The sequence below is a fragment of the Hippocampus comes genome, unplaced genomic scaffold (genome assembly GCF_001891065.2).
Source record: "Hippocampus comes isolate QL1 unplaced genomic scaffold, H_comes_QL1_v1.1 scaffold111, whole genome shotgun sequence".
Lineage (NCBI taxonomy): Eukaryota > Metazoa > Chordata > Actinopteri > Syngnathiformes > Syngnathidae > Hippocampus > Hippocampus comes.
Genome location: NW_017805698.1, coordinates 2,919,802 through 2,945,965, shown reverse-complemented (window position 1 = coordinate 2,945,965; position 26,164 = coordinate 2,919,802). Strand labels below are relative to the sequence as shown.

Genomic DNA, 26,164 nt, shown 5'->3' with positions numbered 1-26,164 from the left:
CAACCCAGTGTTGTAGGTTCCCCACCTCTGATCTGAACTCCCACAAGGTTCTTAGCTTTTACGATTGTATGTAGGCAGGGGGACTTACTAAGAATGGGTTGTATCCTGCTTGTGCCACAGGGGGGGCTGAGCCACGAGGTCCAGCAGCTTGGGGCAGCACCGGCAGACCAGAGGAGAAGATGCCCAGAGCGTTGAGGTTCAAGCCTGGGATAAGGTTGGCCTGTTGCTGGGACAAGACAACACAGGCACATTTTTTTGGAGTTAGTACAATATCAAAGGAAGACAAATTAAGATGAGAGAGTATTTAATGAGTGGGAACTTTACCCTGGTCCAAGAAACTTTTGGTGAACCATTGTGTGTTTAAACCATGGAAAATACCGTCTAAATTTATGTAGTTGTGGATTTGTTTAGTTAGGTGGTTTGTTCCAGGAACTTCATGAAGAAGAGTGCTTTAAAGTTATCAATTATTCATTTCTATTATTTTTTCTGAAAATAATATATGTATGTATTTTTTTTACTGTTGTCAAGTGAAACATTTCAAAACACGGTGCCATAAAGCACATTAAAAGCATATTTATTTATTGATAAGCGAACAACGGTGACGTTGTACATTTGCTCTTAATCAAGGCACTGGACAACCTCTGCACTAATGCTGCAGAATATGGGGTGTCTTGGCTGGTCCACCAATATTGTATACTGGACCACTAAAATATGTGTGGCATGTAGGATGAGTGGTGAGCATATCCACCTCACAGTTCTGAGCTTGGGGGTACAAATGTGGATTTTGCGGGTACTCTTTACACAAGTGTGATTTCGATTGTGAATGGTTGTTGGTCTACGTTTGCCCTTGGCTTGCCCTTGACGAGTCCAGGCTGTTACGCGCGTCTCGCCCCATGTCAGCTTGAATAGCTCCAGTCCACTCAAGACTCTACCGAGGACAATTGGTACACAGTAGATAATGGATAAAATGTGTGCTCAGAGGTTACCATGGCAACAGCAAAGATACTATTCATTTCAAACAAATGATTTTAAAGTGGCTTGTTTCAAACATACTGCTGCTGTAATATGTCCCATTTTGCCTTCATGCTCACTGATCCTACCTGTGACAACTGTTACACAAAATTAAAGGGTGTTATTAAGGCGAACATTTCTCCTAATTTCAATTCATTGAGTTTCTCCTTGTATTAATGCTCCGTTAACAGCATGATTAACTTGTGGGTAGGGAAAGGAACGTCAGGGCGGGACAGTCTTGTGTAATACATTAACAGTCGCACTAGATGGTGCTCAAAGCTAAGTGCTGACAGGGAATTTTAATTTTCTGAAACAGGGATGGATTTCAGAAGCAACACACTAGTTTACAAATAGTGTGTGTGTGTGTGTGTATATATAAAAATAAAAAGGCTAACATCATTGCTTCAGATGTCAAAAAGTGTTTGCGGCTCCCAGTGTTGTCTTTTCCATGGAAACTGGGTAGAAATGGCTCTTTAGGTGTAAAAGGCTGATGACTCCTGGTATATCCCACATATTTTGAACAGGAAATGAAATGAAAAATGAAATCATTAGTGAATTAAAAAAGACAATCAAAATAAGCACCAACCAGAGAACTAAATTAGAATTTTTTTTGTTTGTTTTTTTACATGGTGCACATGAGGTTCTGCCTCCCATGATGGCAGAGCTCTGTGTTTATCACACAATTGCTGAATAATAATACTGTCAATAGAGTGTTAAGATATTGAGTTTGGCATTAGTTTCTTGGTTTACAACAGGGACTCGTTTTTATAAGTTGGAAGAATAAATATTTGTATGAAAAGCACTTCAAAAATCAATCATGCCTCATATGTGTGCTTTCTTGTGACGACATTCTGAGGCCGCTGTGCAAACTACTTCGTAGCGTGTTGTCAGAACGCCTCTATATTTTCATCTTCTTGTCTTCAGGTAGTAATAAGCTAAGGTGGACGCATACACTTGCTGAACACTTCTGTTTCTTTTTCATTTAGGTTATCAGTACGCAAGAGTAAAATTAGCAATGTTTGTCCAATTAGTACACAAATACTGTTGTTGTCCCCTCAGGCTGCAGCCAGCACTGACTGATGATGTAATGGGGGGGGGGGATCAGGTAGTTGCTGCGAAGGAGCCGCGTTACGGGGACGACTCACACGTGCACAGCGGGAAGAAGTCGGGCGTGAGTCAGAGGCTCTGCCGAGAGTCAGATGACGGTAAAGCGATCGGATGACGCTTTCTGTTTACCAGCAGCTGCTCATTACTGAGCTTACACTGTCTCTCATATACTATGTAACACATACACACACACATACACACAAATGATGAGTTGGCACACACTTACATTTATAGCAGCAACGTCATTCTCATAGGCCTCCCTCAGTTTCTTCATGATTTCTGCCTCTGCTTTACAAAGCGATTCCAAGACGCCCTTCACTGTGATGGTCCTCTCTGGATTGTAAATGGTTAAATCTTGTAACCTAGACCATGGCACACGTATATAAAATACAGATGTGTCACAGCACTGTGCAAAAGAAAATAAGCCATATTTTCCTTGTTACATAGTGGGGTGGGATGGGTTTTAATTGGATTCTAGACTATCTCGCTCAGGAGTTAATGAAGTATGGGCCTTTCAAAACGGGCATAAACATTTGTGCTGATAAACAACACTATTTTTATTAGTACATGTTCATTAAGTTGGAAACACTATGTGCAATTAGAGCATACACCAATATTATTCATAATTTCATGTCCTTGTTAAATATTGAGTTAAATTGTTATTTGCTGATTGCAAGTACACAGTAACGTGTAAGAGACATAATTTTGAGATTATATTTGGGTCAGAGGCAGAGTAGTGGTTAGGATATTCGCCTTGGAGTCAAGACATACTGGGTTCCAATCTGTATGTAGTCAACCCTCCCACACTGCAACATTTTCTAGATACGCGAGATCAAATGAGGAGAGGAAGGGAAGCGGCTTACGAGGAGATGGTTATCTTGGTCCCTGTCTCCTCCTCGATCTTCTTCAGGTTGCGGCCCTCCTTCCCAATGAGGCGGCCTACCAGGCTATTGTGGGCCAGAAGTTTTAGAGGAATCTCCTCCGGCCTGCACAAGTACACACACACACACACACACACACACACACACACACACACACACACACACACACACACACACACACACACACACACGTATGTAGCGGGTTTTTTTGTTTTGTTATTTTTATTCAGTACTTAGAATGTGATTTTCAGTATGTTTTCATATAAATGCATGATATCTATTTTTAAATAGAATGATTCTGCTGTTATCCTTTCTCTCGTATACAGCAAATTTGCATGATGTAAATGGGTTGGATATTAATTGAATCACAATATTTATCGATTGTGTTTATTTATAAATTTCAGGGGTATGGTTGCTCTGGCAATGCGTCCCCTCGCTAAAAGAGGCTTCCACTGAGTAGCGCTAATTTTACTTGAGTTTTCTGTAGATGTTGTTTGCGCCCCCAAAGCTGTGTGTGGTTATTGTACGCTGGTACAGTATTAATGAATTACACCTTGTTTATCAATAAGGGTAATTTGCATAGAGGCGGGCACTTTCTCTGCCACTTACCTCATTTAAATACGTGCAAATAACACTGGCACACAGACACGCATTTTGACATGTATCGTTAGTGACGCATTTTCACCATCTCCGGGTGCTTTGTGAATTACGCACAATCTGTTTGTTCCATTTTTATCGGCGGGCGCCACAAAAAAACCACGCAATCCCTTAGTGAATTTGGCTCTGAGTTTCGGAACGGAAGCAGCACGCTCGGAGCGTATTTCTGAAGGCACCCACAAAGACCGAACGGGGATTTTGGGGACAATGAGCTCTAAAGTTCATGATCTCGGTTTTTGTAAACCAAATTTTCCCTCAAATAAATAAATACATAAATGAAGGAATAAATACACATTTTTGGGGACAGGACTGACTTAGAAGAAAAAAATAGGGAGAAAATACGCAAAATAGTAAGATAAAACGGCAATATATTAGGTTGTGGTCACAAATGAAAATCCTCGCAATAACCAAACCGCAAAATAGCAAGGGAACATTGGACTGAATTTTCCAATTATATTAAAATTTTACTTCTTATTCATTTCTTATTTGATTTTAATACCAAGCATGATCCCCCCCCCCCCCCACGCCCCATCTAATTAAAATTCTACTGTTTATTTTATTTTCTGATTAGTCATGCCGTCTATGTCTGGCCTGAAAATCCAAAGCAAGCATCAAATTCAGTCTTGATGACAGCATCTATTAATTGAGTAATGTTTTCATGATCACATTCCATAGGGGAAGCTTTGTCGAAAACATCTGCTTTCAAGCTCCTAACAAGATAAACAAGCGTGTCAGAAGTTTGAAATGAATAATAAACGACCTCATTATGCCCAGAAAAAAACAAAGTGTGACTGATGAAAAAGACTGGCGCTCCTACATTTGAATTGAAAGGCATACAATTACAAATAAGCGAGATGCGACACACAGAAAGGTGCTGTTAAAAGTCAAAGCCAATTAGATATGTTGTCTGTCTTCCTCTAACGCTAAGCCACCATCACGTTTCAGCCTGTGTGATGTGTGTCGCGTGTTTACTGTGTTAGTGGTCCAAAGCGGGGAGAATGCGCGCTTAGATTAAAAGGTGTGCTGGCAGGCTAAAGGATAAGATTATAGGCTGTTGACGTTTATGGCTAATCCCCTGCGAGACGTAATGTTAACGTGGACTCACGTCTTGGTCTCGTTGGCCTCCTTCTGCATGATGTCCAGGATCATACGGCAGGCTGAGGAGCAGCCCTCTGGAGACGAGTGGATGGTGATCGGCTTCTCGGCTGCGCCCGCGTTCTCCTTCCGATGGATGTCCACTCTGAAAGCAAGACAAGAGTGGAGACAGTTCAGGAACATGCATGTACTGATGAACCATTGACAGTTCGTTTTATATGCACAAGACGTTAACAAATTTGTATCCTCCAAAAATATATTAAATGCTTAATAATATCACATATGCGTATGATGGCTTGAAGAAGCGACTGCTGCGATGGCGGACTCGCCATGCAAGGACGAATTTTAATGTCCTACTCTGCACAGTGTTGTAGAGAGGAGTTATTTGGCCCATTAATTTGGGGAATTTGAGTGACATTTAGGACAAACACTGCACAATAATAAAAAAAATATTAAGATTAGGTTCAAATGTTGTCCATTCTGATTCTTATCATTCATGAACGAGATCAGTTGACAGCAGTCACATGGATTAGGTGCACATTTTTCAAAAAGAGCTGCTCACAATTATCTTCATGTTGAGGAAAGAGGGAAGGGAAGCGGCACTGCACACAGGTTGGTCTCTAGTTGGCTGCAGGTGATCTCTTTTGTGACTGCCTATGAAAGGCATTGATCGACATGTCCCGATCACGTACTTTTCCACAAAATTTAGCAGCGATCAATCAGAGCACCGCATGGGTAGTTGCCCATCTCTGTCCTTGAGTACAGCCATTAACTCATTTGTTTCAAAGAGTGACAAATCTCTAACCAGCTACCTAAGCTGCTTACTTTGACTGCGTCTGCTTGGTGACGTTCTTGATGGTGAGTCCCTCCTTGCCGATGATGGCACCCACAAATTGAGTGGGCACGAGCATGCGCAAAGGAAAGTCCTGCTGCTGTCGGGGCCGTGGCGCACCAAAGCCTCCTGAAGGTCCGGGCTGAGGGGTCTCCTGGTCCCGTGACAAGCGGCCGCCGCGTCGACCTCGGGCGGCCTGGACGGGCGGAGCAGCATCCAAGTCCATGATGTACGACACCCTCAAGGAGAAGTCGTCGCACTGCTGTCCTGTCAACTTCTCAATGGCTCTGGAGGGTCGATGACCAACAGCAAATATTTGGCAACATGAAAACTCATTTCAATTGAATCTGTCGACAGCTAAGCAATCAAGCCGAATTTGGTCATTTTTTCCTTGAGGCCTGTGGTGTGGAGTTTGGATTTTTTTTTTTTTTTAGCTTTGTATGCTGTGCATGGCTCTCAGTCGTTGCACTCACTCTTTAGCTTCTTCCTTGGTTGCGTATGTAACATTCACCACTGCTGTTTCTGTGTCAGTGTTGACTGTAAGAGAAGAGGCATACATCAGAGGTAGATGACATGAGATGCCATCATCATTATGTAACGACAACAATCTCCTGGATCACTGCTCTCGTTCTAATAGCTCAATTTCCGAAGTGACAAACGAGTTGAGCTGCTTTGTTGCCAATCGGCCATCAATTTTAGACCGCATTCCACTGACAGTCACATCAACAAACATGCAAAACATTGCCATTCGTATGAACTTCAAATGGAAAACTATTGCTACAATTAAAAATAGCAGGGATCCATATGATCAATATGATGAAATAAGACATAGAAGATTGGTTTACCTTGTTCCACGTTTTCTACAGTACCATATCGAGCTAGGAGACCGTCGAAATCCTAATGGAGAGATGATACCGTCAGTTCGGTGAGTGGGGACGCAGACAAAAAAAAAGAATATGACAGACAACCACATGGATTTACAGTAATAAAGTAGTTAATTCAATGTCATCAGTCTGCATGCATTATTCTGCCATGTATCTCCTTAAATAATTGGGGCATTGCTACAATTGAAAATATCAGTAAAATAAAGACTTTACTTATGTTTTTTAATTATTTTATAAATGGATTCAATAATTATAAGTACATTTATTATAAGTATGATTAAAAAAGGAGAAGTGATTACTTTATTATTCAAATTAAGCATATTACCTGTTTTAAATACACATTTCTACAAATGTTAACGTCATTTATTTTCAAAGGATCTGGCCCATCTGTCTGTTTTAAAAATTAAATGTGGCCATTGGGGATAAGGTTTGATCATCCCTGATTTATATTTTATACAGTGGCACATAGAGCCTTTTTGTATGCTTGGTAAACATCTGCAACTGATGTTTATGAACAAGTAGGCCGTCTCTAATGGACCATGTTAGACTGTACAAGCACCCACTATGTGAACATTTACATCAATGTCATGACAAATTTATTTTGTATTGTCCTTTCTCGTCAATGTTCTGCAACATATTGCAAATTTTGCAGTTCGAGTCTACATGAAAAACAGACTCCACTAAAGAAGCTTGAGGAGATGCAAACAAGTGAGTCAACAGCTGAAATGAGGCAAAACTTCAAATTTAATATACTACTACTACTACTTTATGCTGTTTGGACACGCACAAAACACGTACACGCAACTCACCTCCCACTGTAGATGAGGGGGAATGTTCCGGATCTGAATCTTCCGACTCCTGCGGAGAGGGGAGACACAGTGAATTTAATGAAGGAGGCAGGTAGCCATGCACACAGGAATCCTCACGTCTCTTTATATCCATTGTCTCATTTCGCACATCCTAAGTTAATTACATGCGGCCCCCACCCCTCTCGTTCTATAAATGAATGCATAAACTATTTGAAAGTTTCACAGTTCATTTTTTTCGTCCAAGGGGCAATATTTCCTTGAGATGAGGAAATGATTAGCCATGCTACGTAACACCTCCCAGTTGTTCTTTTTGCAGGGGAGATGATGCCTTTTCACGGATAGTTACTCCCGTCTTGATACAACTCGTAAGTGTGTCTATGTTGCCATGGTTACGCCTCACTTACATCATCACTGTCCAGCCGCCTCACTGCCAGGCTTAGTGAACGTCTTGAAAAATACAATGGAATCAAGTCAAACATCCCTGAGTCCTAAAAATGCACCAATGTTTTGTTATATTGAAATAATTTAATTTCATTTTAATAGGAGTTAACGTTTTCTATGACAAACCTCTATTTTTTTTTAATGTGTTTTTTTTTTTTGCGCATATCCTGTTGACACACTTGAATGACAGTAAATGATAAAATGTTACTACCTGAACAGAAAATAAATGTTTCATGATGGGGACAGATTTAAAATGATGAAATTATTATTTTAGGTCTATTTCCGATGCGAAAACTGTTTTCCAAACAGTAATTAGTCAGCGACTGGGGTGATGAACGCTGAAGAATAGTTCATCCATAATACTGTAGTTTATTTGACACTCTCACGATCAAAACTATTGAAAGAATGGAAGATATAAAGTGATGTCGCCACTAAATTCCCAATATGGGATGGTCATCATGCAACATGCGAGCCTACTCAATAGAAGCTTGAACTTCTAACCTTCTGATTAGCGTTTCAACTCTTAATTTACTAACTTAAATTATTCCATTAAAAAAAAAAAAATCGAAGCAAAATCTCTTTGTTGAAGCTCCACATAGATCATATTTTCCACACAGGCTAATGTTACAGGCGGCGCAGGCACCGCCCTGTGTAGAAGTAAGTTGGCGTGTTGTCGCCAAGACAGGAGGAAAGACGGAGAATGTCCGAAATTTGGGATCATTTCACACTGAAAAAGAATGTCAGCTAATTTCATATAGCTCAACACCACTAGCAAGAACATGTAATGACCCGTTTAAACGCAGCCATCTGCACATTTTCAATCGTTTTATTGAACAAACGGAAGCAACATGTATTATATTCGGACAAAAAAAGCTTCCGCGGCCACAAATATCCCAGGCACTAAACGCACAGATTATCTAACTTGCTCCAACAGCCAACGACGCTCTCAATCGCAGATGAAGATGTCTCTGACTGGGCCAAGGCCCTGTCTTTTAAAGCCACTTTAACACATCATTGACAGTACGTTAAAAGTGAGCGTTACTATGTTTGTAAAGGCATTTCCCCCGATGGCTCTTTATATTGTCTCCTTCCTCCATCTAGTTTATTCTTGCGCCTTTCCTTGCGGGTGAGCTTTGGGGCGAGAGGTGAGATACAAACCCTGGAACAGTATTCGGCCCATCACAGGGCACATATAGACAAATATGAATTCATAATGGTGGAAGTCAGAGTACTCAGGCGAACACACACCTTCCAAAAAGCGAAGCCTGAGATTCGAACCAGGAACGAGCTGTACTAACCACTGCCATGTGCCCAGATCACAAGCTACAACTACCATAATAAACATATTGTCAAAATCTCATCAGTTGAGTCCAGTGAGCGTAAAAGTGCATTATGAAAGAATGAAAGCCAAGATTGTTTCACAGTAGCTGCATGTACACATTTACCAGCTCTTGGTATTACATTTCCACATCGTGCTGTTTTATCACTCCAATTCCGCATTTATAGCTGACACAAAGGCGCCCGTTGACCACAAAGAGTGAGAAACAACACAAACACAAGTAGCGCAGTCAACATGAGCGTTACGATTTAAAAAAGAAGCAGACATTCATGTGGAGGGGGGAAAAAAGCACACACTCGCGCAAAACCCCAAAGTCCTTAAGAGCACTTTGGAGGACAATTAGCAGACATTCCAGGAGCTGAAGTGATGGGTAGAGCGGGAGGAAAGGTGAAAGTGGGAGAAATTAGCGTCTGCGGTGGGCTGGCAGGCATTCCTCTGAAGAGGTTTTTGCATCTTTCTCGGAAAAGAGCGCAGGTCAGAGTTTTGCACAAGCAGGCAGCGAGACATGAATGAATAACTTTTTCTGATTGTGCTCCTCCAGGAAAAAAGAAAAAAAAAGAACGGAAAAAGAAGCGTATGAGGAGGCGGAGAGGGGGTGAGAATCACAGATTTAGGACATTCCACTCTTCACCTCATTCATTCAATACTGCAAACAAATTAGTTTAAATGTGTTTGACATGTGCGCCATGCCGCGACTAAACTAGGCTTGAAATTGATTTTGCATTGGAGTCAGTGGATGACTTCTGCACCGTTACTCGGAACTCTCCATGTATTGTAAGCACTTTGTCTCGCCGCAACAGCTCAACCAAAATGTCAAAGTATGAGCGGGGGAAAAAATACAGCTCAGTAGTGCCTGTTTGGATCCTACAAGTATTTCGAGTGAGGTCTTCCCTATTGATTGTGCTAATGGACCCCAGTGATCTGTGCTCGCGTGCTGCACTTGGTGCTGCTACATCGTATTCGCCGGATCAAATGTCAGCCGAGCTGAACTCCAGAAAGGGACTCCCTATGAAAGGCTGTTGCCAAGTCGAAATGAAGGCCATTATACGACGAGTACTTCCAAACAGAAAGCAACAGGTATTATCCAAATACGCCCAACACAATGGATGCCACAAAACGTGTATATAAAGTATACTGAAATAATGATGATCTCGTCTCTCTTTACTCACAAATTGACTTGATGTGAAATCTGGAGAGCTACTATATATTTATATATATATATATAAAATAATGCCTTAGCGCATTTGATTATACTCTACAAAAACTCCAGTAACTCATCACTAATGAAAACAATGGAATCATAATGAAAAAAAAATTGTATTACATATTTGGTCACAAAGTGTTTAAGTGTGAATGCTCATCTCTTAGTATTAACCTAAAAAAATAGAACCACTGTGGGAGAACACCCTCACTGACCTCACATTTCTTTATATAAAATTATGGAAACTGACATACCGGTAATCATATTCCACCGTTTATATATTACTCCCATACGCCAGAGACATATTGTCCATGTGAGGTCCATCGAAGACTATAAATTAGGTGTGAAGCTGAGTCTAAATGGTTGTTTGTCTATTTTTGCCCCGCGATCGGCTACTGGTTAGTCCAGAGTGTAAAGTCAGCTGGGCTAGGCTCCAGCTCATTCACTCGGATGATCGAGCGCTGTGCAAAATGAACACCTGGAGGGCTGTCTCTTTTTTTTTTTTTAAATTGATGATTCCATAGCTGCTCACCATCGACCATAGTAAGTGCCGTAGAAAACAGATGGCTGGATGGAGTTTGAATGCAATCTGGACTTGCTGCACTCTCACTAGATAGTCACAATATTTTGTCATGTCTATCAAATGAACAACATTTTTGTTATAAGGCCGTTGTTTGGGTGTTGTTCAAATGCACACATTGCAATCCTGAGTGAGTATCCTGTGGCGTCTGCTGTGTGTCAAGAGGGATTTCTCCTTTTTGCATATTGTTGCTTGCATGCTCTGTTTGCACAAACGAGTGATCCGTCGCTGCCCTTCCTCTTTCATGTGCCTCACCACACATGCCACTTGCTTGCCTCGTCGCTCCCAAATATGCAACTTCCTGGATTTTTATGGAAAAAGTGACACTTGCCTCGTTTCATTTTAAGCATGCCTGTGGCTACACGCTAGGCAGAACATCCCCCGCCCGTCTGTCTGTCTGTCTGTCCGTCGGTAGGGATGGGTGACACCCATGACACTGTGGACTATTTTGTTTACATGCACATGCACAAGGTGAACCCAGAGGCCTTCCTCAGCACCAAACGAGATGAGGATTCACCCTGAATGGTCACTTAATGTACGGTGAATGCAATAGCTGACCGGCCGCTGTTTTGCAGCCTCCTGCCAACAAGAGGGAGGGAAGGAGGGAGGGAGGTGAGAGGCATGAGAGGGGGGTTGAAATCCTCTCACTTTGGCCTTTAAATAGCCAAGGGTGGCCACGCTCATTTGAAAAACTAATATTTACTGCTTCCACCTGCACCAGCTAAATCGCTGTGTCCGTGCACAAGCACACAGGGCGGTCCGGCGGATTTGGACTAGCGAGAGGGCGGGGCAGGAAAGAAGCTGCTCACCCGTCAACTCTTGCTGAAGACGGGTGACATCATTCACAGAAGTCTCAAAAGGAGACAAATCACATGACCACTCCCAGTATAGGTTTCACTCTGACTGTATGGCCAGCACTAATAACTGTACTCCCAGCGACTAAATGAAGTCTCCTCAGGTTGACATTTCTGTGAATTGAATGAAATATTTGAGCTATTTGCAATTTTAATTTTGAATAATAATATTGGAATTTGAGTTATCCCATGCAACTCCAATTCTTTGAAGGTATTGAGAATTTCTGTCTCTAGCTAAAAGTGCTAACGTTTTTCTTCAAATCGATTGATTGATGTAAGGCATATAACCTGAAATAATTCAAGTGATTTGTAACAGCTGATGGATTTTTGCTGTTGTTATTCTATCAACAAATTAAACAATTAGCTTACTTTCTATTTGATGAACTGGTGGAGTTTTATAGTGTTTTATTGCCGCTATCCGTGTTTAAACACAAATATGTGTTTGTTGTTGTGCAGTATTTTACTTGCCTTTTGCAACTGCCCTGAAAAACAGTTTGCAAAAAAAAAAAAAAAAAATAGCGCATCGGTGAAATTATGAAGCTATACCTTACTGTTTGCCACACAAAAAGAAATAGGATTTTGTTATGCCTTTGAGTAACTCATCATATCACCAGTGGGAAGAATGAGAGAGAGAAAGCGAAGAAAATGTCATATTGTTATCAGACATTTATTATATAACAGTGAATTGCATTGTCTCAGTTGTATCTTCCTATGAGTTGCTACATTTATACCAAGGAATACATACAAAAAAATATTATTATAGTCATTGAGGGGGTAACCATTTGGAAATCTCTTAATAAGATGATGTATATGTCATCTTGTTTTATGTGCTCGACAGTCAAAATATTAGTAACAGCTCCCGATGTAACGCAGTGCAGTGCTTCAAACACCAACAACATATAATCACATAAACATCACTCTCACAGTGTCACTCAAAACTGCACATATCTTAATAATAGTAATAATCTTAACAAAGGCAGAATTTTGTATCACTTCGTACCCAATGTTGTGGCCCAATACATGTTGCTTAAATTGCTTCAGTGCAAAAATAAATTGATTAGCACATCAAAATAGTCAATACTGAGTGTAGCATTTGTTGGATTAAGGATAAAATGGTCCCTTTTCCCCGCTGAAGGATAAACACATTGGTCAAATAATTGTGTGTAATGAGGCCTCTGAAAGCATTGTTTACCTCCTAGTTGTGTGCAGAAGCTCGTCCTGTCAGCGACGGCTCGCAGGCCCAGCGGGAGGCTCACTTTGGATGAATAAAGAGACATCCCAAATAGCCTTTCAGTCCACTGGACCTGTCGGCAGCATGTCTGTCTCACAAAACACCTCCCCACACAGCCTTCAACTCACTCGGAATTGTTCTCCATGCAAAGAAAATCTACTGCATTTATTTATTTATTACAAGTGGCCTTTCTTCTAGGGCTGGCCAATGGAACTGTTACAATGCAAGTTGGCAATTATAAGACGGTAACATTTTCTGTTTTCTTTTGAGGGGAAAAAAACTTCACATTGCATGGGTGGGGAGCTTGACAAAATTCAAAATAAACAGAGATTTTGTGTAGGTTTTTTTTTTTTTTTTTAGACGGCCACTATCATGTAGAGAACGCAGGAAATGCTCTGTTAACCACCCGATTCATCTTGTGACTGGCGGGTGTTTCAACCTTGTTGCTAGTTTTTGTATATTTGACATTTTCTTCTGCATCAGCTATGAGGAAGAATACTTTAATTGAAAAAATGCCAAATTCAGTTAATCAGTGAATAAAAAAAAAAATACCTATAATTTTTAGTTTCTACATATTTTTTGTTCTCTTGGAATTTCTGTTTATTTTGATTTTCTGACTAATGAAAGGCCTCTTGGGGCCCTCAGCATGCAGCCTGAATGCTCACCAAATGTTTCAAGCCTTTGAATCCTGGTCAGGGGTCAGAACACAACACCTCCAAAAATTACTTATGTAGCACTCCATGGAACATTAATAAAGAAAAAAAAACAGTAAATCGCCCCCAACACCAATTTCGCCATTCTACGTGAAATCGGGTGGATGTCATCATAACAGCATGTAACAAAAATTCTTAAAGATCCATGCACGAAATTGAATGGGTAATCGTCCATTTTTAGCGTTTATTTATGTACACCATATTGTTTCAGTTCCAGCTTTAAAATACACAATCAATAAAGTTGAATTGGGTTGTGTCAAATTTGTGGGTAAATTGGGTAATCTTCCTATGTTTAGGTTCACCTGTACAGGCTTCCTGAAACATTTTCATTTGGTGGCGTGTCATGACGTACCAAATGTAAAATATTTGCTTTTGCTCACTTAGGGTTGAGAAATAGGGCTTGACAAATTGCCGATGCTGAATGATGAAAGTTTTTGGGTTTAGGTCATCAGACTTAAAGTGAGGGTTTTTATTGATTTATTTGTTTGTTCATGAAATGCTGTAAGAAATAGCCATCGCTGACATGAGGTGATTGTTCCTTAAACCGTAAACTTGTTGAGACTAAATCAACAGCCGACTCATGCAATCTTTTTGCCTCAATTGCTTTCCAGGCTCGATTAGTCAATTTTGACCACATTCTTAAAAATCAATCAACTAACTACTGGATTACTCTGCCCATCCCGAACTCTTATTGTATATCAGAGCATCTTTTAACCGAATTTATATATTGCATAAATTAACAAATCCGCAATGCCCATACCCCACTCGCTGTGCATTTTAAACATGTGACTAGCAATGAGATCAAGAAATGGACGAGATTTAAATGCATCTCATGCGGGTAAATCAGGCAGTCGTATTAGAGTTGGCTATTCATGATCACATGGCCCACGGAGGTGCATTAATACCAAGTCAGAACAAGGTCTTGGCTGTTCCGTTTCGCCACCTGAATCACAATTTCTCTCTCTGTTGGATTTGAATGGAGCTTAGGACATTTTGGTGACTTTGTATGTTACTCGTTATTAATATCCTACTTAAAATAAATCCATCAATAACAATTTTTAAAACGATTTAAACTATTTGTTTCTCAAGTGAAAAGACCAACCCCTCAGGAGCTACCCAAAGGCTACAAACCTCCAAAATAGGGACACAGCACAAGTGAGTAAGAATACAAGAACTGTATCAAAAATTCTTACACACACACACACACAGTCATTAAACACACAGGCATACGACACAAAGGGCTGTTATTTGACTGCCATTAATCTGGTGTAACGCGTGGTCTAAATATGCATGGAGGCATGTTAGAACGGGTTTCACGGCAAGCCGGCATATTTTAAAAAGCACATGCACAAAAATTGGGATACGCTAGCATTTCCACATATGCCGTCTAGAAACTAGCACAGAATGTAAATATCCATTTGGCCATTTGCACACACAAAGACCATATTGGTCCATTCTGACAAAAAAATGTTAACACCTGTCCATTTATTATAGACAAGCTGAAGTTCCATCCATTCCTATGCAACCAGGATATGAAAGCCTCCTCATTCACAAAAATGCTATTGAAATAGAATGCCGAAATCTGTCCCACAAGCTGAAGTTCCATCCATTCCTATGCAACCAGGCTATGAAAGCCTCCCCATTCACAAAAATGCCATTGAAATAGAATGCAGAAATCTGTCCCTTTGTCTTCACGGACACCATTTCACATGTACCGTTAATATCAATTCACCGACTCACAAATAATGTAAACTTCACTAAATCATTTCAAACACCTAATGCAAACAAACAGGCACAAGGAAAATATGATGAAGGTACTGTTTGACAGTTCCCCATTCTTGAATTTTCCCCCCCTGCAGCCTCAGCACACATAAAAGGCTTGCACCATCTCCACACACTAACGACTGCAGCAGTGAGGAAGCGGTCGCTCCATGCCGCTGCAAAGCATCTCATCTCAGCTGGAAGCGCCCGAGCGCCTGTGTTTCTCTTATCAACCCTCTGCGGGCGAGAGCTCATCGGGGCGCAGCAGTGAGATGAGCAACCACCTTCTTCTTCTCTCGGCTGTGACTCCCGAGGAGAGGAAGAGGTAGCGCAAGCCGGTGGATGCACGCAACTCAAGAGAGGCACACAGACCCACGGCCTCGCCTCAAGGGCATAAGTAGAGAGGGTTTGAAGTTTTTAATACTTGAACAAATCTACTTTAACAGGCAAAAGTTGAAAGTCATCCATCCACAGGTGTTCTGTAAATACTTCACGAATGGCTTAGTGGGAGCGTGGTCGTCTCCCAACCCCAATGGTTGGAGGTTCAATCCCCGGCCCTTGTGACCTTGTTGAAGTGTCCTTGAGCAACCCAGTTGCTCCTGATGCTGCGTAGGTAAATGAGGAAACCGTGTAAAGCGCTTTGTGTACCAAAGGTAGAAAAGCGCTATATAAGTGACAGCCCATTTACTAATTGCTTGCAGGGGTGGCAGTGGAAGCAAGTGATCTCTTTCGATGAACTACGGTGCGTCAATATTTGTCTGTCCACTCCCATACGTGGGAAACAAAGGTCAATCTTTCTCGTCGCATAACACACAAACTGCAAGAGCAGTCGGTCCGTTCGCAGACACAAACGCCATAAACATCAGTCCGTTGATTCACAGGCATGTCGTATGAAAGTCAGTCCGAGCAAGGCACATCATCCCTCGATGATGCATCTCGCCGTACAAGCTCACACAAAAGACATGTCAACAAGTGAAACACGCGACGCTGCAATTACTCATGTCAAGTTGACACCGTCATTATCAGTGTTTTGATTGCATAAACCCAAATAACAAGGGATGAGCTACACGCAAAGCAGATAAGACTTTCACTTCTCTGTCGTCATCACTACAAATAAGATCCCGGAGCCCACGCAAAACCACTTGTCTGAATTTCATTAAAGAAAGCAGTCGAAAGTTCCACTTGATATTCAAATAAAAACAGCACATTCCACAACAGACGCTACGCCACCGTGGTTCGGCTGAATGTTCCTTCTTGCAGCATGCCCCAAATACAAGTGAATTTCAATTGGGGGGATTCTTCACAAACCCACTTCACATAGGTCGACATGAAATTTATGCTGCCAAACTTCGCCGCGACTATGTTCGAGCATCTGTAAAGATATTTCCGATCTACACACAGCTGCATTGCTCGATTAAAACGACTCATGCCAACCATGCTGCCTAAAAAAAAATATTCCTTTGGGGAGAAAGCATCTTTTTGCCACCAAGTTGTATTCCGCACATGCGCAGGCTTCATCTTTTGCCGGAATTTGGATTCGGTTTGATATATGTGTCAAGTTGATAATCTGTCTCCTCCCCATTTTCCTACAGTCAATAAACCGACAAGCTTGTGTCACCACCACAGCATGACTGCTTCTTTACTTTGCTCTACTCGACCACAAATTTGGCCATCGTATTGACTCCGGGGCTGTTTTGTCTCGTAGTGTTCTGTAGCCTAACCGAGACTTAACCCGCCCCATTCAAAAGTGAGTTATGCCACTTTGTGAAGCCAAATTATGATGCACAAGCAGGTGGCAGTCAAATGCAAAAGGTGAGAGGGACCACCATGCCAACAACAACACCACACACTTAAAAGCGCTTCACTTTTTTAACTCAGCATGTGTGTTTGATCAATTAAGAATGTCTGTGGTCTCACAGGGCAACACAAAATATTTTGCATCTCTTTTCAGCCCAAATGAGTGACAGTCAGGTTTGTCTGCGCTATGATCAAGACAGAATGCGTCGCCCTGCGTTCGCTCCTTCATTTAAAAAGGCATCAATAACAAAGCCGTTCACCGTGTTCAATGTGACAGTTCAGTGGGGAAAGGGAACAAAAAGCTGTGCTGCTGCACCAATCCCTGCAGTAACATAACGGCAAGTGCGAAAGGCAACAGACTCACCAAAACGCGGGACACGCGGCAATAAAAATGTTATCAGTCGTCATCATTTTGACATGGTTAAGACATCCGTCCAGCATTGAAAACAAAGATTGTGACTCGAGCAGCCCCTCAAATACATCGCAGACTGTGCTACTTGTAATACAAAACCCTCCTTAAGTCTTTACAGAAGGAGTAGGACATTGAATTAAGCTGTACATAAAAACATATGAAGTCACCACAAGCAAATTGCTTGACTAATAACGGTCTGATATAACATTGTACTGTAACATTTCAGTATATGCGAATGACTGGCGATTTGTCTAGGGTAAAATCAGCTGCTATAGGCTTCAGTTAACCCACGACCCAGAACTGGATAAGTGCTATAAAATTAATCATATCATCCGATTGTCTAGACAAGCAAGGATTTCAGCAGATCTCCGTTTTAGTGAGCGTGGATTGACTCTGTGTTTGCATATCGGGGGGTTCGGCTTTTTGAGGCAATTGCGACGCATTCCGTCATCGAGCTTCGACATTTTTTTTTCCTCGTGCATTCCAGGAAACAAGTGGATAAAACCACAAATGCAGTACACAGCTGAGATTGGAGAGTTACGCTTATCATCCCAACACACACAAAACAGGTACAAATTGGTGTATTAACTGTACAACTGTTTTGCTTTTTCTTTGGCTACTTTGTGACGGCCCCGCAGACTCTGACACATAAAACTAGTACTGTACAAGCTTCTTTTGTCCCGGTTGATCAGTGCAATATGGATCAAGCAACAGGTCATTAAATAAAGTGTGAACTGCATTCTATGTAAATGTACGCCTAGATAAATTGTCTCTATTTTACACTTACAGTCACAGGGGTTACGTTTTTTTTTTTCTTTGCTACTTGGATGACAGTTCAGTCATTTTCAAACAGCCGTATTGTCAGCCATTTAAGAGCATTTTGACTTTGCCTTCAAGGCCCGCAGTATATTGTGTTCTGTGGAAATATAAGCAAGGAACCTACTGAAAGAAAGAATGAATCTTCTTTCACCAGTTTCAATCTCGAAACCTCACAACTGTGAGGCACACCTGCGATTGACAAGTGTTGCCCCCAATAAATAGCATGCATCACTCATTTTTTTTAACGTAAAAAAAAAAAATTCTGAAATAGAAATAATACCTCACAGCGTCAGATACGGCCATCCATCTATTTTTTATAGCACTTGTCCTAATTAGGGCTGTGGGCAGCTGAACCAACTTTGGGAAAAAGGAAGACTACATCCTGCATTGCTTGCCAACCAAACGCTGGATATTTTATCAATCATTCCATATTTTATAGCACTTGTTCAGGGTCTCTTAGGCCGGGGTCCTATTGCAGACTTTTGGTAAGAGGTAGGCTATACCCTAGACTAGTTTGCCAGTAAATTACAGAGCACATAGACAAAAAAAAAAAAAAAAAAAACACATTGTACAGTCACATAATCACCCAGTCGGAAGTGAACCCATTCCGCCTGTACAGAGGTCAAGCAAATGAACCACAATGCTGACAGTGACTATATAAAAAAAAAAAAAAAAAAAATGACATTTTGTCATTTTTACACAAATTTGGAGGAAAAGTGGCGCGGTTCACACATATGCTTCAACATTCTGATGGTTTGTATGTATGTGAATATCTCTATGTGCCATGCGATTGATTGGTGTCCGTCTCTCTCACCCAGTCAGCTGGGATCGGCTCCAGTTCACCCACCAACCCAGTTAGGACAAGCATTTCGGCATGGATGTTTTTTCTCTGGACAGTAACAACAAGCAACTCTCTCGTAGCCTGTAATATCACTCCGCAAACTCCCTTAAGTGTCCGTCACAAAGCACAGAGTCAGCAGTGCAGCCGAGAGGCCAGGCGGCCCGAGCTTGCACGCAAGCAACCTGACGTACAATCACACACGCTAACACCTTGACAGGGCATGCTTACCCCCACATGCATGCAACGTGTCCACCCCCCTCACTCTGCAGGCCATTCGAAGAGTGGACAGAAGCTGGCGCGGTCAACTTGCCCCTCACGGCCGGTCGCTGCTTTATGTACGCGTGCAGCTTGTTCATCAGGTCTCATCCTTTAATCTGCCCACCATAAGCTATTACAGTAGAGGTGGAGGGCTGAGGGCTGAGCGTGGCCAAGTGCCTGCCTGTCATAGGCGCAGGTCCTTGCGGAGTTAACCTGGATCAATACCGCACACGCAACATGACGCAAACACTGAAACTTCCTTTTGCACTCTGTCATTTGTGTATTCGTGTACCATTTCGATATATCAGCTATCTTTGAGTATACCGTACTTTCATTTTCAAGGGTTCAATATTATTTAGACAATGACATTCTTCACTACGGTATAATTTTGCATTCATACACTGCCACAACAGGTTTGAAATAACCCAAATTCTAATTAAAGCTGAAAGATTGCTCTTGAATCAAGTGGTTTCCCCCAAAAGATTGCAATTACAGTTAAGGAATGACTGTGCATCCATTTAATGCAGAATTGAGTTAAAAATTGCCCACAATATTTGTCAAATGGTAATGTCTGTGTGTAGTACTTTATGTAATATGTAAGTTCAAGAAAATAATATAATGGGTAATATGTGTAAAAACCAAAAAAAAAAAAATGATTACACAGATTTCTTCCTTCAGAACTCACACAATTTGAAATCCAAAATTACATTTCAAGGAAAATACATTTCTGTAGCATATACATGATTAAAATCCTCCTCATTTGCAGCATTGGTAAATATTTAAGTACTGTACAGTATTTGCTTCAAAATATATTTTAAATCATATGAACCTTTTGATTTTTATTTTCCCACAGCATATTTTGGAGAAAACTGCAATTGTGCGACACCCACTAGTCACAACATCAGGATCAGTGTTGTTTTCAAACTTTCAGCTTCTCCAAACATAATAATGCTGCAGTTTTGATGTGATACTGAGGTATTGATTTTAACAGTGCATGGATTTAATTGTGGGTGCAGTTTGCAATTTTGAGCTGCATAACACTAAGAGGTGTTTCTTCAGCTCATGTACATTGCTCACTACATTTCCGTCTGAACCTAATGAAGTGTCTTGCGAGTACAGATTAAATCCATGGAAAGAAAAGAAGTGTCAAGTTGCAGTCTTGTGTGTGTCTGTTTTCATCTGATTTCGGTGGCATGTCGAACATTGCAAATACGTTGGAATTTAGCCCAGAGTTCGGTCTGGCAGGCTGGTAATACATTGGTTGTATTTTTAATGGATCTTACTATGAGAGAGTGATATTATTGGATCACCTTAGGAACCGCAAGCCTGACAAATACTCGCACTTGCGCAGCATAAGAACTTGCGCAGTTGACTGATTGCACGACAAGTAACGAACAAAGAAGCGCATCATTCACGAGCACCCAATTAACCAATTGACTTGTCACTTCAACGGCTATGCTGTACCAGTTTATAATAAATTGCCGTGTAATAACGCTTCTTATTAAAATGATACTAAGTCAAATTTTTATTTGTGAAACTAACAGAGTAACACCACAAATGTGTTTTTGTTTGGATTTTTGTTGTGATGACACAAAAGTAGGGTACCGGTGAGGACTGAAGAGGAGACACGTAATGATAACCAAAGAACACGGAAAAAAGTGTGACATGGTTAAATGTGGCGAAAGCAACAAAGCAGCCAAATAACATTTTTTGGAGGACTTATCTACATTAGGGTGGCTCTCAAGCTGACTTTGGGCAAGAGACAGGTACACTTTGATCTGGTCGACAGCCAATCACAAGACACATGCAGTGCATTCACGCTCACATTCATATTGACACCAATGTGCAATCTAGAGTATTCCTGAAAGGTTCTGAGGGAACCTTTTAGTCGGTTTTGTTTTACACTATGCTTAATAACGTTAATAGATTCATGAAAATATTGCCTGTACGGTAGTGTTTATCATGGCGAAGATTTGACCCCGTCTAATTCTGCTGGCAACAGTCAACTTGTAATTCAATAACGTTATTAAATAGTGATGTGCCCGCTATTTAAAAATACATCTTACAGTTTTCATTATATGAACCGATTGTTCCAATTCTACTTGAAGACAACATTGTTTAGCAAATGATGGATGACGATAATGGCCGGCACGTTTTAATTCACGGCCACGTTGGCATTGATTGATGGTCGTGAATCAGCAAATGAAATGCACCAGCTTCTTGCATTTACAGATCAATAACAATGCGCTGTTTCCTTGGTGTGAGAGTGTACCAACATCTTTTGTCATCAAAAAGGGGGTGAGGGGAGGTTGGTAGCATTCAAAGTTTTACAAGACGGCTCGTGGGAAAACAAACTGGATTGACGAGTGTCGGGCCAAAAGGAACAATGTGGAAACCCGAAACATCCAACCAGAGAATGAGGTGCTTAACTCTATCCTGATGGAAAGTACATTTTTAGTGCTTCAACTAGAATGTGATTGACTGACACTGGACTAAATACATATTTGAATTTTACCTTTTACCTGTGGCGTACATTAAGTCACAGTTTTTTGGTCAGCATTTGCACACAAGTTTTCATCAGATCGTTGAATTCGAATGGCTTTTTCGTTTTTGGTGCGATACAGAGCAGGAATGCAAGCCCTCTGAGGAATGTGGACGACAACGATGATTCAATGATTGATTTTACTCCAAAGTGATGACAGGGATTTAAGAATCATTTGCATCAGATTGTCAACCTCGCCGTGTGCCACATGCAATGACAACTTTTCATGTAATAATCTGAGGTGAATGGAAGACTGTCCAGGGTGGGCCAAGCAGATATTTTAAAAGGTCTATTTTTTTTTCTTACACTTTGAGACTATGCTGCCAGTAAAGTAATCTGAGCAAAGTCATTCTACAGGCACATGCAGATTACACACAGGAAGAAGGTAGCCGTCATTAAAGCCTTGAACCTCGGAAATGTGAGCCAAACAACAGCTCGTCCACCGTGCTGCAAAATAAAATGTACCGAAGTTATTAAATGGTAATGGAGCTATAATCAAACAATGTGGTGCTCCCAATCGCCTTGACTGGCGGTCAGATCAGGTTGTCGTCAGCCTTTCGTCAAGTCTGCTGGAAGAGGATCCAACCCCTGCTGTGACTCTGAACAGGATAAATCAGTGGCTCAAAAAAAAAAAAGTACCACCTAAAAAAATACTTCCCCAACAAACATCATAAAACCCAGCATGATGAGAATGATGACTCTTTTTGTGACGAAGGGCTTTACAAATAAACTTGACTTAACATTAAATACAACAGCATAGTAGGCCCAAGTGCTCATCAAAAATAAGACAAATATTTTATCCCTAGAATGTACATTAAATAGTATTGTACGACACGGTCACATTATGCGGTTTAAAAATTCACCCTGGGCTTAAATATCCATGCAGCCGTTTTCTGTAATGCAAATCCCCACAAGGGGAGCAGACAACCTGAAGCCTATCCAGTGTAAGTAAATGAATTCAAATAATGATTCAATCAGAACGTATTGCACAGAACGGTTAAATAAAAATGGACCACAATAGATGTTAAAAAAATAAAAATTGTTCAAAGCATTAAATGCTAATGCTTTGAACCTAAAATTTAAAAAGGGCAGACTCAGGCAGTAATTATATTGTAGACCACTAGAGAGAGCGTGTGTACCACTAGTGGGACTCATAAAACACAAGAGTCACTGGCATAACTGAGATTAAAAAAAAAAACGGATCATGGGTACTATAAAACACAATAAAAAATTAATAGAAGTATAGTTATGGTGTGTAGAGAGAGAGAGAGAGAGAGAGAGAGAGAGAGAGAGAGAGAGAAAGAGAGAGAGAGAGAGAGAGAGAGAGAGAGAGAGAGAGAGAGAGATGGCCTGAAAGCCAAAGGTGAGGGCAAATATGCCATATCTTTCAGTCTTTTGGTGCGAATCATTGAATTGTTTCATACATAGTTACTTCTACTCTTGTTTTCCCCTATTTTTTCATCCTTTAAGCTTACTTGAGGTAAAAGCTTAAAGGGGAAGATAACCCCATAATGTTATTTACGATAATATATTATATACAGCCCCACGAGTCCAAACACGGCATTCTGATTTATATTACGTTTGTGTAATTTCAATTAAGCAGCAAAATCCACCAGTTTTTGTCTATCTCAGGGAGCGGCCATTTTGCCACTGACTGTCTACTGAAAATGACATCACAGTTGCTCAGGCCTCAGGTAACGAACAAATTGTGACTCAGCTTCAGAAAACAGGTGAGCCTTGATTGGTTGTGGGAAGTGGAAGCTAGATCCGTATAGCAAGCACTTCTGCAACTGGTGAAACTACATATAGATTCAAAGTTAAAATCAGATTAGGAGTATGTAAATTATATGAACTATGAGAAATCGATGTTCAAATGAAAAATAAATAAATAAGGGAGCTTTAGAAACAATTTTAAAATGAAAGACGTCATCATGCTCCGCCCCAAAATGCTGGGCCGTGTTGTGTCACGTGACTCAAAAGTGGCTCAAGTGGCATTGTCTCTGCCAGACTTTAATCCGCTGGCTAAAATGGCTCTAAATCCTTCTCTTTAAAATGAGGCGGTGGGTTTAAGAAGGTAGCGGACTGGACATTGCTTGGGATTGTGTATAAATGTGTGTCCGTGTCAAGTGGACAGCGACAGATCTGAATCCCAATCGTCATTGAGCAATTAGGGACAATATTAGGTACACCTATGGAATGAGAGCCGATGGAAGAGTGTTTTTTTTTTTTTATATTTACACTCTTGTGAAGCTTGTGTGTATACTTCTTAAAGTCTCAATATAAAGTGAGCATTGTCATCTTTGTGAAGTGAAGGCAGTTTTTTTTTCCAGTTAATGGATTGTGCAGGTGTGTCTAATGGTTTTGCAGGTGTATCTATGTTAATCCATGCAGGCACTGTTCGGTCAAGGAGCTTCATGGTAAAAAACGCTGAGGTGTTTCAGCACATTTGCGCACACCTGCACAAATGAACAAACTTGCATCAGAGTAACAGAACTAATTATTCTATTTGTAGCCCTGAGTGGGCTTTAAAAACTCCCACTCCCCACAACAAACAAATCTGCAAGCATTTACAGACTGCCTTGCTTTCATCATCACTCTCTGGTCAATTTTTTTTTTTTTTTTTTTTTTGAACAAGCAGACTCAGTCGAAAAAAATGGTCTCACCTGAAAACTTATTCTTGATGAGTGCAACAACTGACTGTGTGAAACTGAAAATGCTTTGTGGTCACAGCCTGGCGAGTCAAAATCTTCATGAAATGTTCTCAATTTTTTTTTGTAGTCTAATAACATAGCCAATGACCAAAAATGTTGAAGAGGTGTGTGAAAAGTTTCATCTTCAACTTAGGTTTAAGTTTAATAATGTGAGTTGAATTTTTTTATTTTTATCCGAGGTGAAGAACATTCAGTAGCAGTTGAATAGACATTTTGTGTGGGAGAATATGCTCGAGAGTGAAGTGTGCATTGAGAAAATTCAGTTAAAAATGAATAAATAAATAAAATAAATCAACTAGAAAGCGGATTTGAACATGATAGAAAAAAATCATAGAGGAAGGAAAAAAGAAACCGTATCTTACCACACGTGATGCGCATATTAAACATTTGTGAAGCTTGGTGAAATCGGTTATAAAATCTGTATCTGGAAAAGAAGTTTGAAAAAAACTGATAGAGTGACAACAACACAAAAACATTTGAAAATATCCCTACACTTTAATCACATTGTAGTCGTATTTGAAGACGCACAAAAAATGGTATGAATCTGCATCTGAAAAGCGCATAAGCGACTGTGACCCTTGGTCCTCCCAAATGTGAGGTCATCACAGTCAAATATTCATATTTCAAATTATGTCCAATTTTTAGAAACACCTTGATTTTCTTTAACTGACATGAAATAAATGTTGGTTTCCGGACTTTGGGAACTATATCGCTAAAGTTTCAATTTCCCTTTTTTATAATAGGTTTTATAATAAATCACCCCCCAAATTTGCTTAGCCTACGTAAAGTTGCAATTTGGAAAAGCAAATAGCACATCAGACAGAAAGAAAGAGAAATGCCGTTTTCCTGCTTTGTAGCCTCCCGAAGCAGTTAGTACACTACCATTATGTATTTGATGGAAGAAAATGCCACGAAAGATGTGCTTAGTCTGCTGTCAATTGTGACGTCATTGGTGACTTTCTAGGCTGAGAGGGGGCGGGGGGAAGACAAAGACACAGGTTAGGAAACCCCTCGCTTGACTCAAGCATCGGCGGCTATTTGAGAACAAGCGAGTGTGTGTTAAAACATGAGTTTCCCTTGTGATGCGTCACTTTCGCTAGCTATCGCTCTGCCTCAAGGGTGGTCGGTCTTTTTGAAGCTGATTCATAAAACAGTATATGCTGCAACATCAAAACAGCCGTGGCGCCCGGAGACATTTCTTATACTTCTTGCCCAAAAGGAAAAAAATAAATAAATAACAGAAGCTGTTATCTGTCTGAGATGAACTGCTGCCTCCTGCTCAGGGAACGTCTCAGCTGCACAAAGACGTGATAGAGCGGACACCTACTATTACACACACACACGCACGCATGCACGCACGCACGCACGCACGCACGCACGCACGCACG

General features: G+C 40.8%; 1 protein-coding gene across 4 annotated transcripts in view; it reads right to left on the bottom strand.

The window, feature by feature from the left end:
* The window catches only part of igf2bp2a (insulin-like growth factor 2 mRNA binding protein 2a), a 50,283-nt gene that overhangs the window by 5,938 nt on the left and 18,181 nt on the right, over positions 1 to 26,164 (bottom strand). For all 4 annotated transcript variants that reach the window (XM_019882508.1, XM_019882507.1, XM_019882510.1 and 1 more), the window contains 8 exons: positions 7,277 to 7,325; positions 6,429 to 6,480; positions 6,057 to 6,120; positions 5,577 to 5,870; positions 4,762 to 4,896; positions 2,982 to 3,104; positions 2,345 to 2,480; positions 89 to 226 (listed from right to left, as the gene is read on the bottom strand). In XM_019882508.1, coding sequence (XP_019738067.1) covers positions 89 to 226; positions 2,345 to 2,480; positions 2,982 to 3,104; positions 4,762 to 4,896; positions 5,577 to 5,870; positions 6,057 to 6,120; positions 6,429 to 6,480; positions 7,277 to 7,325 — 991 coding nt within the window. The remainder of the gene's footprint in view (positions 1 to 88; positions 227 to 2,344; positions 2,481 to 2,981; positions 3,105 to 4,761; positions 4,897 to 5,576; positions 5,871 to 6,056; positions 6,121 to 6,428; positions 6,481 to 7,276; positions 7,326 to 26,164) is intronic.